The sequence below is a fragment of the Festucalex cinctus genome, chromosome 7 (genome assembly GCF_051991245.1).
Source record: "Festucalex cinctus isolate MCC-2025b chromosome 7, RoL_Fcin_1.0, whole genome shotgun sequence".
In the NCBI taxonomy this organism is placed as follows: domain Eukaryota; kingdom Metazoa; phylum Chordata; class Actinopteri; order Syngnathiformes; family Syngnathidae; genus Festucalex; species Festucalex cinctus.
Window position 1 is genome coordinate 19,802,559 of NC_135417.1, and position 13,070 is coordinate 19,815,628.

Here is a 13,070-nt window from a genome sequence, read left to right on the forward strand (position 1 = left end):
GTCTGTCAGAAAAGAAGGGAAAGACCTCCATTTGTGGTTGTAGACCTTGCAAATACTTTTGGATCTGTCCCACATAACCTTTTATGGCCCGCTTTCACCTACTTCGGTATAGCGGAAGCCGTGGCCAACCTTGTCCACCGGAGCTGAGGCTCCCTCCCATCAGAGCATTTATGAACGACCTTACCACTCTCACCACCACATAGGCCTGCACTAAACGTCTCCTGGCGAAATTGCAAGACAACATCAAGTGGGCCCGAATGAATATTAAGCCTAGCCTTATTCGGTCTGTGCATGATGTGCTCAGTCAGTGGTACGGGGAAGATGCCACATGTCCACTGTGTCCCTCTCCAGCCAGCCTCAAACACATCCTGGTTAGATGCAAGAAAAGCTTGTCACAGGGTCGTTACACCTGGCGGCACAAGCAGGTTTTAAGATGCTTGGCAAGCACCTTAAATGCCAAAAGGATTTCTATCAATGCTCTACCTGCTCCACCTCCCAAATCAACACCTTCAATGGCTTATACGAGCGCAGGCAAAACACCAGACAGAGATCGGGCCGCCAACTCGTATCCTGGACTACTTGGCGGGGCATAGGACTGGAAGATGAAAGTGGACCTGGACAAACGGCTTTGCTTCCCTACCGATATTGCTACAGCAAGTATCATGCCTGACTTCGTGTTGTGGTCCTCCACCCTTCGCTCTGCTTTCAGGCGAACATGCCTTGGGAGGTCGCTGTCGGGGAGGTTTATGAGCAGAAGAGCCTAAAATATTCTGAGCTGGCAGCAAACGCAGAACAGCGTGGATGGAGGACTAAGGTTTACCCAGTCGAGGTAGGGTGCAGGGGGTTTGTGGAGAGATCAACAACAAGGCTGTTGTTAAAAGATCAGGGGATCTGAGGTCAGGCAGTGCGGCAGTCCATCAACTCCCTCTGTAATTCTGCAGCGCAATCCAGTCGCTGGCTCTGGATGAAGAGGCGAGACAGTACCTGGGCCGCAAAACAGTAATAACAGAAGCAGGGGATCCGGTGCAGAAGGAGGCACACCTGAGACACCAGGTGATGCTGACGAGCCCTCTGAGGTGTCTGGGGCTAGTGATCGAAAAACCGAAGAAGCGGGGTGCCCTCCCAACGACCCTCGTGATGCCCGAGATTCCCGGCAATCAACTAAATTGAGGTCACCCCACCATAAATCTTCTGTAAATCCAGTGGAAAAGAGAGCCTCCATTAGCGTGGAAAGTCTTAAGGGATTGCAACATCTAGTCCTATTTGCGAATGACACTTGCCGAACAACATCCTCATCATTCTTTGCATAGTACTTACTTGGCATTTGGGTGGGAGCGTGAAATCTTGCGCAGCTCTGCTTCATTATCACACACCAGAAGGTCAATGCCATTCTTTGCAGCATACTTGATTTGGGAAACCTGTTTACAAACTCCACTGTAGATGATGTCTTCTGAGGAAATTCCATGGCTCTGTACCAGCTCGACTTCAAACTGAAATGCGAACAGACAGTGGTGTTTCTTTATGATTTCTTTCATAAACCAACAGTACCAATCCCCATTCTTCAAAATAGATCACTCAATATTCATGTGCCTGAATTAATAGTCAATCACTGGAGTCAGGAAGAAACCAAAATCTTTTCAGACCAAAAAAACGTCATGTTTGTTCAACCATTAACACTCCATCATCAATTGCGTCAATAATTCGTAAAAATAACGTGTGGACAGATTAATAGTGTCGATATGTGTCAAATTAATCAAGCAGAAAAATGTAGACTTGCTGAAAAGGCTTGTGTGAAAAGGAGTCTGAGAATCCGAGGCACTCTGTAGTGATGTTAAAAGTGTTTTGATCTTTCCTCTGGTCTCCTGACCTTCTGAACTTCACGACTCTTGCGAGAACACAAACATCCGGTTAAGGTTCAGGTTAGGGCTCAGGTGAATTAATGAGCACAAATTCACACGCACACACCCACACACACACACACACACGCAAATGCGCACATGAAGAAAAAAAAAAAAAAAAGAGCAATAATGAGTGCCCTGCGATTGGCTGGCAACCAGTCCAGGGTGTCCCCTGCCTACTGCCCAGAGCCAGCTGAGAAAGGCACCAGCACCCCCCGCGACCCTTGTGAGGAATAAGCGGTCAAGAAAATGGATGGATGGAAGAGCAATAATGATGATATGTTGAATCGGTAAGACTGCCGATTGAACAATACTGAGCTCTCAAGAAAAAAAAAAAGGAAAAAAAAAGTCATTTATTAAATATGGACTGTCAACGCGTTTCAACAAAAACGGAAAAAAAAAATCTAATTTGAAATTTACCAAATTGTGACATTGGAGGTTTTTGGCAGTGAAAAAGATTAAACGTTAGTGTGTCAACTGTATCTGTGGAACAAAACAGCGACAATGATTTAACATGCTGCTGTGAAAATGTTTTGGCACCAACTACCTTGTTGCTACATATGAATCCAGTGCCAAGAGCAGCCAGTACTTCAATAACACCTTGGCTGCTGTTGCACCTGACAGGATAGAAGGGACGAATGTGGGCCATGTGTGTTCGCCAGCGAACATGCTGTCTCATTATAACTCCTAGGTCTGCAACAAAGAATGCTTTCTTCTCAGACTGGGGAAGAAAAAAGCAACTCAGTTAGAGAAAAATAAAAAATTAAAAAAAAAAGGTATTCTGAATTCAGAACAAACATTTTTTGGAAAGATGCATATGCAATCTATAAATATGGTTTGGAAAAGTGAGATCATTTACCAAAGTTTGTTCATAAATGTGATTGTCAATCACATCACAGAGAGATGTACCGCCTTCCAGAAGGCCCACTGAGAAATGCGGTTCGTCTGAGATTCCTTTCATCCTCTCAACCGTGTTGTGTGTCCAACAGGCATAAAAAAAAATATGGTTAGTCCAAAGTGATGTTGCTCGCAGTCTCTCTCTCTCTCTCGAGCCCCTGGGTCCTAGGCTTATGCAACAAACTGTAAGAGAATCAGAAAAGCAGTGATGAGACATTTCTATTTTGGATTTTCAGTGACGCCGTGCGACTCATTTGCAGTTTTCTCCATAAATCCCAGTTTAGTGGAGTTGAGCAGAGTAGGATGCATATTCTTCTGAAAAATTTAGTTATGGTCACATGGCTTATATGTTTTGCTACATAAATCCAAAATCTTGCAGTTACTGATCTAGTTGAAATTACTGTAAGATGTTTCTTATGTATCATCCTGGTGCAGCTCTCGTACTTGAATAAAAAAAAAAATCCTGCACAATGATACCTAATTTATTAAAATCAGACCACTACAACTGGACATATTCAAATTCAAAGGTGGCAATAATCGGTCCTTTTGGAGAGTAGAATTTACACTGAAGTAGAAGAAAAACAACTGACACCAAAAGGCTTTAAAAATAACCCAAACAACACCCAATCAGAATCATAAATTGGGGAATGAGGTCAGTCTAAGCCAATCAGAAGCTTAACGTAGATCATGATGTGACCCATTAATTGTTTTTCAGTTTCAATGTCTGATTCATTGGGTGTGTTATAAAATGCAGTGGTCGTTGACGGACAGTTCTGAAACCTTGTCAGAATATAATTTATGAGTCATAAAACACATCTAAGTATGATCCTTGGAAGTATGCAGTAACCCCAGGGCTGGACTATGGGTGTGAACCTTACCTTGAACTTTGGATGCTTTGAAAAAAAATAAAAAATAAAATATAAACATATATATATATATATATATATATATATATATATATATATATATATATATATATATATATATATATATATACATATATATTATTATTATTATTATTTTAAACGAACCACAATTGGACAAAAGGGCGAGTTCTTCAACGGCGATTCCATGACCGAATATGCATTTTCGGAACTGAAATGTAGCGAGGATTTTAAAAAGTGATGACATCATCACCCTGCTACCTGAAAACTGCGATTTTGTACTGTACCTACAAAGAGGTTAATTTACATAAAGTACAAAATTTCATAATTTCAGAGATGCGGAATTACCACATTTACATTGTACTTTGGTATAAAAGTGCTGTTTACAAGTGTTAACATCACAGTCCCCCCTCCCCCCAAAATCAACCAAGACCGAATGAAACCTTCAAACAGTTTTAGCCTAATTGTTTCCACATTTCCCTTGTGAGAGTGGCATATACAACTGGCCAGTGACAACTGCAGCAATAAAAATGCATATTGAAAGTTGGATGCACTATAAATATCGACCAAAAGAGCTTGATTTTTGCTAAAGAAATGCTCAAAATAGAACTGATCTGAAGATATAGATCTGATTTGCTATTTTTAAAATAACTACAATCCTGGGAGACATTGCAAGTCTATTTTGATACCCACATTTGAAACATGAGATGACTCCCAACAACAAAACAACATGAAATCAGTTTCACAACTTACATGGATGAGTCCTTGGGCAAACTCTTCCACTATCAGCTAGGATCCCAAGGTGGCTCGGCGTTGAAGTCAAATGGCTCCCGGTACAGAGCCGCCCCTAGATCCTCTGGATAGTTATTATAGACCTGCAGTTGTACAGATGAAGAAAGATCAATCACTGGCAGGGTAGGCAACATCCATCCATCCATCCATCCATTTTCTTAACCGCTTGCTCCTCACATTTCAGAACAAAAATACAATTTACCTGAATACACATAATCCATTTTCTTTGTACAATTCATGAAACCTCAATTATCATTCTAAAGTCCCAAGATACCGTTAGTGCGGTTCTTTCTAACAGCAAGCGTGGAAGTAAAACGTGAGTTTTTTTTTTAAGGGGGTGTGTGTACAGTGAGGATGAAATATTTTGTTATTCGTGACGTCAAGACAGACGTTATACTTTGAACGAGCTGTAACATATAGCTTATACAGTCTTAGTCACAATGACGCTACACCAAGCAACCAGAACTAAACATAACGCCAGGTTCATTCAAACGCATGCTAACAAGCTAGCTTCCGACATGCGTAGCTGCTTACGTTCGTTGGAAAACCAAAGGAGGGGACAGAACGCTTTTTCCTTTTGGACGGAATTTTTAACAACTGGCGGGATTACTAAAGGAGAAAATAAATACTGCCGGCATAGATATTGGAGTTGATTCAAATTAGTAAAAACCAGACCGATTTTGTCGGCACAAATAACTGCACTTAGCGCCGACCGGGAAAAAAAAACTCAGTCGTGGCGGAAGTGCTAGTAGGCAACGATGTTGCACATCCGGTAAAAAAATAAATAAAATAAAATAAAAAATCATGCATACGTACTTTTGTTGTACCTGAGTGAAATCATTGCTACGTGACCACTAACCGAATTGAAAATGCGTTTGTCTATTTAGTTAATAGTTTTGTTTTATTAATCAAAACAAAACGTCATTTTAGAAACATACAGCCACAAGAGCTTCTGATGCGAAGTAAATAAATAAATAAATACATAAATAAATAAATAAAATAACAGTAATAATAATAAGAATGAATAAAATCATCTGCCGGCAATACTGAATGGCAATATTGAATGTTGAAATTAATAATAATAACAACAATAATAATATATTATGTATATAATGTATATAATAATATATTTATTATTATTATTATTATTATTATTATTATTATTGTTAATAGTAGTAGTTGTAAAGCGTGTTGGACACCATAAACTCTATGGTGTAGTTAAAAGCGCTATATAAAAAGCAGTCCATTGTTCATTGTAGTAGTTTCTTAAATTAATAATTACATTGATAGGTTTAATACTGTATATGATATTTCTATCAGACTGCTGCTGTATATACATTTGTAAATATGTTGTACTATCAAATTCAGTAGCATTTTTTCATTGAGGGCCTGATGTGTTAACATTAAGTCTGATGGTAAAATTAATACTTAGATATGTACATCTCTATTACTAGCCATCTTAATAGCAAGCCATAAACATTGTGAATGTCAATGTTTTATATTTTATTGTTAGTATTTGGAATTTGATTATATATTAATACCGTATATATTCAGGCTAGCAAAAGAACGATCAGAGTAATTAATTAATTTAAAAAATTGCATCTTTTAAAATGCTAATTCAAAATCATAAATTTATAGACTTTACTATTTACCTGAGTTGAGTCTCATACAATATTTCTACCACTACACCCACGTTTGACAAGTTTCTAAAGTTGATAGTTTATAATGTAAAACATTCACAATATTGCGTAATTGTGAATGCTTTATTCCTGCAATTGTGATTTTATGTCAAAAGAATTATCAAAGTATTTCATGGATATATTTAGTAAAATACAAATTCAAATTTGTAAATTTTCCAATTACCTTAAAGTCTTCTTCATTGTGTTTTCCATGCCTTATAGATGAAGATAAAATGCTGTCCAAAAGAAGTTTGTAGATGATGGACTTTTTTCGGGGAATCAGAATGAAGCATTTTAGAGAATTAATCCACCAAGTACCAAACACATGGGTGTATGCATTATTTATTTATTGATTGATTTATTTTTAGCCAATTCAAAATCAATTACTTTTACTCATTTGTTGTATCTCAGTTGAGTTCCTGATCCCTGAACATGCAAAGGTCTCAGGCATTGTAGTTTTTTAAGGAGCACAGTTTTGTATTTGCATATGTCCCTCCTCAAGTTGAGGTTGCCAAGGAAAGCTTAACTACTTGCTGAACAAGATAGAAGTGTCTCTGGAGGGAACTCATTCTGGCACGCGCATGCACACGCACGCGCACGCACGCACACGATACAGGTGTTAGGGATATATGCTCAGGATCTGTCAATTTCATTAAGTATTTCATGACATTACTGCACTGCAATTAACTGAAAAATTATAATGATAGATAATAGATGTCAATGGAATGCTCACATTTATATATTACCAAATTCACATGAGAATAAGATTTTCCAAGACCTTCAAAAGTTGACGAGGTAACAACTTTTCCTTGGACTGTAGTACAAAAGCTGTTCCATGTTTTGTGTTTCTCTGACACTAAATATGACTCTGTATACGTCTATGCAATCACACATAGCATCTAAAGCAGCTTCCGGTAACGCACAATGTTTAATTTCCATTGTTTGGATCATAATAGCCATCTCAGCCCATGGGTATGCAAGCCATGTGTACCACCCACTGTGTGGTGGGGGGGGGACTCAGTGGCTGCACTGTGCAGCAGGAATTCTTAGTTGCAGACACTGTATTCCAAATAGTTTACCTCAACCCTTAATAGATTGGCTGGAATGACTAAAAGACAATTGGGAATCAATGATTCCGTTATAATCATAAAAACTTATCATAGAAATTATCATAAAAAAAAAAACTAAGATTAGTTACCTTAAAGCATAACATTCCCATTTATGACTGTAGAGTTAACTTATGGTGTGAATGTGACTCACAAGCTAAAACTATTTTATTGTGTGGTCTTACATAACCGAATATAGTGTCTTCCAGTCTCTCAGAAGAGGTGTTGCTAAGTAAAAGGAGCCCAAACATTTCCTCTGACTCGTCTGAATATTAAGCAGGGCTGTGTAGAGACATTCACTGCATGTGCATGACAAATATTCCAAGGGAATGTCTAGCCAAAAGATTTGCTTCACAGTTGTGAATCATTTGTTATGAATGTTACACTTTTTTGTGTGTATCTTACATATTAATTGGACAGATAGAATCAACATACACTTAAAAAAATTGTAATGAAATTTTGGCTAATACAGTATAACCGTGACTTTAAATTAAAGTTGTCCATGTTTATTTTCAACTAATCATCAACATCTCCGAGATTCTTCTTTTATGTCAAAGCGACAATCAGATGTTTAAAAAAACAAAAAAACAAAAAACAAAACTGAACTCAGATGTCGAACATAACTACAGTAGGTAAAATTAAATATTACATTACTGGATAAATGTGATCTACTATGAGTATAATATATGTAGCTAAAACTTATAGGTCGCTTGCACATCGTAATGCATCATGGGAGTTTTTCCTTCGGGCGCCATATTGGGTGTCCGCCGGTTCACAAGGTACACTCGCGAGTTACACGGTAGAGCTTATCAACCTGATGTAATTTTCGCAGTATTTTCACGATTTACCGGAAGATCAAAAACAACGATTCAGGCAGAAGGTGTCTCTGTGTGGCGGGATTGATCCTAATTACGTCCTGACCAAGGGTGATTTTTTTTGACGGGGAAAGCTTGCAGGCCAAATGTGACTTCTCTGGACATCTTTCACTACCTCGTGTTGACAACATGCTCCATAACACGCCAACAAATCCCTGGAGGCTTACAATTATTTTGTAAGCGGGTGGATACAGAGTGTAAACTTTAACATCGCATCAGAAGAAACTGTTGTTGTTGCACGTAAGTAAACCACATGGTGTTGGTAATTCTGCACACAAAAATGTTGATTTGTTCTCAGGCTTCCTGTTATCATTGTGTTTACATGCACATCTGGGTTTACCTGATGTGGTTTTTCTAACAATTTTATAACAGACAAATATGGCAGAGCGTATAAGAATAAAAAGTAACTATGCACAGCCTCCCCGTGGCTTAATTAAATTTAATGCTACCCTTTCACTAGTTACATGTTACTTAATCAACTTATTCTAAATGGTTAAGGTTAACCACTCTCAGAGGACGTATTTTTAGTTTCAGTTTCCAGTACAATAAAACGTGTTCATGGTAACTACTGAGCATACTGACAGCTTTTCTTATGATCTCACGGTTAAGGAGGCTGTCACAACACCCAATTTCTGTCTGGTGCCAGATGGCAACAATTCCCATCACTTGTCACGACAACACCAATAGTATTACCAGGTATGTATGGCTTTACTTTTTGTAGTTTCTTATTTAATTCTATGTTTCATATTTTCATTACAATGTTTGTAATATTTTCAGATTCAGGCACAGATGAGTTTAACTGGACGGACTTCTGCGACTTTGTGGTGTGGACAAAGTGTGATTGAGCGAGTCCACCCAGATCGCTCGTTTTGGCCAGCTGGAAAAGCCAGAGTTTTTTTTTCCCCCAAAATCCCCTCCTTACCTGAACTGCTCGGGAGAGCATTTACTAGATCAGCAGTGGACTTCCAGTGTTCCTGCTCAGCCGCTGTCACCTACCACTTGCTCATGTACTTCAAAGATGCGGAATAAAGTAGTTTTTTGTGCTGCAGCAGATTGTAAAATCAAATGATATCACTTGAAGTGTGCCAATCTAGACTGCCAAAAGGACAGTGGTTTTGTGACAAGTGTGAAACAAGGATTATTGGGAAAACTGTAACACAGTACTGGTACTTGTCTTACATTAAACAAATTTAAAAGAGCAACTTTTTCCTCTGTACATAGCATAATGAAAGTCATTGCGTACCCCATCAACATTACATCATACCATCATCTCAGGATGGTAGGCACCTGTGCTAAAATAAACTACATTAATTAACAGTTCAATTTTTAACCCTGAAATTACTACATCTAATCATTATTCACTTCATTTTTTGTGCTTTTAGAAATAATAGAGATTTATGCCATTACTTTAAGAGGGACCATATTGCACATTGAGTCAAATCCTGTCATTTGTATTATGTATAGCTTTGTAAACAAACCCAACAATAGAATTTGTATAAACGCTGCCTTTATTAGCGCCAAACAAACAGTCGCATGTTGTCCTCCTCCAATGCTTTGATGCTCGCCTTCGTTTCCATCATGTCATTGGCAATCAAGTCGGTGTGGCATGAGATCCCTAAAGAAAAAAATAAAGAAAAAATCACAAAAAAATACGGTACCAGTAATAGGTTTAATATAGTAAAGTAGTATAGTTTTTTTGTCAGTGTAAAAGAAATGTACACATTTTGTTGCATTTTTTAATGTATGAACATTGCTACAGGCAAATACTTATTTCTATAAACACTTCCAAATGTCTCTAAAATATAAGGTGCGTGTACACACACAAACAAACACATACATTCACTCATGCATACAATATATCATGTAATGAATTCTGAGTGGCATACCAGAGTCAATGATGTCAGCAGTACTTGAGGGTACAGGTTACTGGAGCCATCTGGCTGCATAACTGCAACAATCTCTGCCACTTCGAGTCGTCTTTTCTTTGCTTGTCTCTCCTGTGCACGTTCATATCTTGGCACCGACTGGGCTGAGACATAGATGTTGTAACTTGGGACCCAACTTTAATGTTGGAGCCCAGTCGGGATGATTGGACAGAAAAACGGGCGCAGGGCGACCTGTTAAAATAAACAAATATATAAACAAATAAAATATGGAAAGACTGGTTATTTTACCGCAGTAGGGTGGCCGTGAATAAGTTATTTAGCATGATGTGTAGGCTACCGGGGGTCTGTTTTCTTGCATCACCCCCGGGGGTCTGTTTTCTTGCATCAGCCCCTTCTGTCTCTTTTTTTTCCAAGTTTACATTTTGCCACCAAAAAACATGTTATCGGCATTAAAAGCCCAAGACTAATCAATCCAATTTCAGCAGTAAACACTTTGCACTGGCACTACTTGGGTGAAAATGTTCGATGTTAGCTTTCGGCTAACGTCCGCTAGCCAGCTTGTACTATCGAACTTGCTTGCTCATGAATCCAAAACATAAGCAACTTGCCCATATATGGGCGGTCGAAACGTTATTAATCCTCATGCATTAAATAAAGGTAAACAAGCTTACCGCTCACAAAGTGATCGCTGCACACACGAGCCCAAAGTAACGACTTCCCTCCGGAGTCCGCACTCCTCTGTCTCCAGGCCCTGGTTCCTAATTATTTTCGGAATTCGGGAAAAAGACCGACCATTTTCCCCCTTGGCTTTGTTCGAACAGCCAACGATGCAGCAACAATGTACCATTTTAAACGCAGAAAACAAACGTGATAGATACATGTTAGACCGAATCGCTACGTAAATGGAGGCCACCCAGCATGGCGACTACGAGAAATCCGAGGCGGAAGTGACGACATGTGCAAGCGACCTATAACTAATTTTGGATCAAATCTCATATTTCTTGTAGCAGTTTTATGTTTACAGTGTGTAGAATTTTTCAAATTTCCAATGTTCATTTATTTTAGAAACTCACTATTTATTTCAATAATATGCAAACAAAAATCACATCAACATACATTTTTTAAAATATTAAGTATATATATATAACCGTAGGTCTAGCAATTGCTAATTACATCGGTCGCACTGTACCTTACATAAGGCTGACATGTTTCAATTACATTTTTTTTAGCAATTGGTGGTAGGTTTGCGGAGTGTGGGCTCTCTGAGGCACCGTGGTTTGCATATTTCAAAATGTATGCTCTATGAACTTAGGTAGTTGCATTCCACCACTAGATGGCAAAAAAAAATAAAAAAAAAATCTACACACTGTCTCTTGAAAGGTTTAGGATCAAATTGGTTTTTTTAAAAATATTAAGGTCTGCATTTTACCTCCTATATAGCGTTGAACTTGCAATTACTTCAAATTATAACAATTCTCCATTCATTCTCTGTACTAGACTAAATTCTAGCCTACCCCAGCCGACTTTGGGCAAGAGGTGAAGTACTAAACACCCTGGACTGATCACCTGTCAATCAAGGGTGCACAAGAAGCCAGAGAACCTGGGTAAAACCCATGCAAGCATTGGGACAACATGCAAACTCCATGTAAGAATAGCTGATCTTAGATTTGAGCCCAAAAACTCAATTGTGAGGCAGATTATGCTTCTCCTGCATGCTGTCTGCAGTAGCTCCTTTTGTTCCACATAATGTCATCTGAAAAGACTACCGGTAGTTTTATCTGTGGGCTGTTCCCATAACATTTATTAAACAATTGTATCAAAATGTTGGACAGATACACTGAAACTGGCGCCTCAACAATAACACAATCTGAATAATGAAGAATGGTTAACCCTCATTTCCCCTGTGTCAAGATAATGACAGTTGACTTGATTATTTGTATACTTCATAATGCATATCATGAGATAACATTTACCTTTTATCTATAGGCAAATGTTATATATTTATATTGTTCATATTCAAATTGTATTTAACTGTCAAGAAGAGTCGTTTTACAGTATAACATTTTAGGAACATGGACATGAACATGAAGACACATTTTACAGATAGAACGCATGTATTTCACTGAATTATCAGTAAGGTTTATATGTATGCACACATCACGAACATTCCATGAGTTCCATGGATGGACTCTATGTCATGCTTAAACAGGGGTTGTATCTGTTTTTGACTGACAAGATTCATACAATGCTATCAGCAGAAGTATTCATTTCTGCTACAGCTTCTGAGATTGTGTGAGTCTTGATAACATCCCAGCAGACTGGAACTAAGCCAGCCATGGGCAAACTGACCCTGCTGTTTGATGTTGAGGGTTGGCTCCAGGCAGACCAAGCATTGTGTCCCAAACAATGAACCCCAGACCCACTGAACTATAAACATGTCCCATTGGGGGGCGTTTTCCTTTGACTATGTACTGGAGACACCCAAAGTCAGGAAACCTGAGGCGGCCTTTCTAAATTTAGTATCTTGACAAACTCAAATGCTGCTGACTTGGCATCCAAGAGTGTTTGTCTAATTTTCTGATACATTAATAATGCACTTGGAATGTTGACTGGCCCTGAAGTCTGGGGTGGAGGCCTTATTGTTTCTTGTATTTCAAGGAATTTAGTTAATGTCTCATTTGCAGGGAAAAAAATAATTCCCACAATTTTAGAATCTTTGGCAATATTTTGCTTTTTTGTTTGTTTCCCTTTTTCTTTATGGCTTCATAGCCACTTCATAAAATTCAACAAATTTCAAGCTGAAAAGCGAATGTCAACATGCATATGATAGTAATAGTTGTAACAAGTTGTTGACTTTGAATCTCTCAAATACATAGGGTATTTGCATGGGGATGAATGGATGAAAATGAATTTATTATTTTAGCCTATAATTAATCTGCATAACATGGAGTATACAAAGATTTCTTTTATTTTTTTTAATGTACAGAACATATGGTACATTGTTACACAGAAAAAGTAGCAGACAAGAGTATAAGGAATATTCCCAAAAGAAT

At 38.2% G+C, this 13,070-nt stretch overlaps 1 protein-coding gene and 2 long non-coding RNA genes across 5 annotated transcripts in view; 1 reads left to right on the top strand and 2 right to left on the bottom strand.

The window, feature by feature from the left end:
* LOC144022644 (antizyme inhibitor 1-like) overlaps positions 1–6,560 on the bottom strand; it is an 11,922-nt gene extending 5,362 nt beyond the window's left edge. Inside the window, exons 1-5 of one of the 3 annotated variants that reach the window (XM_077527615.1) lie at positions 6,335–6,560; positions 4,433–4,554; positions 2,758–2,978; positions 2,446–2,619; positions 1,318–1,490 (exon numbers count right to left, since the gene is read on the bottom strand). In XM_077527615.1, the coding sequence (XP_077383741.1) occupies positions 1,318–1,490; positions 2,446–2,619; positions 2,758–2,859 (449 nt within the window). In that variant the 5' untranslated portion in view covers positions 2,860–2,978; positions 4,433–4,554; positions 6,335–6,560. Of the gene's footprint in view, positions 1–1,317; positions 1,491–2,445; positions 2,620–2,757; positions 2,979–4,432; positions 4,555–4,673; positions 4,836–5,005; positions 5,230–6,334 lie in introns of those variants that run through there. The other 2 variants (XM_077527613.1, XM_077527614.1) reach the window with 2 other exon arrangements.
* A 1,433-nt stretch (positions 6,561–7,993) lies between these two features.
* Positions 7,994–9,179, top strand: LOC144022462 (uncharacterized). Its single transcript, XR_013284332.1, has 3 exons — positions 7,994–8,371; positions 8,741–8,827; positions 8,909–9,179. It is a non-coding gene; the product is annotated as an uncharacterized LOC144022462 (long non-coding RNA).
* A 442-nt stretch (positions 9,180–9,621) lies between these two features.
* LOC144022461 (uncharacterized) lies at positions 9,622–10,963 on the bottom strand. The gene is made up of 3 exons (XR_013284331.1): positions 10,689–10,963; positions 10,018–10,248; positions 9,622–9,746 (listed from the first exon to the last, which is right to left on the bottom strand). It is a non-coding gene; the product is annotated as an uncharacterized LOC144022461 (long non-coding RNA).
* Between the last annotated feature and the right edge of the window lie 2,107 nt (positions 10,964–13,070).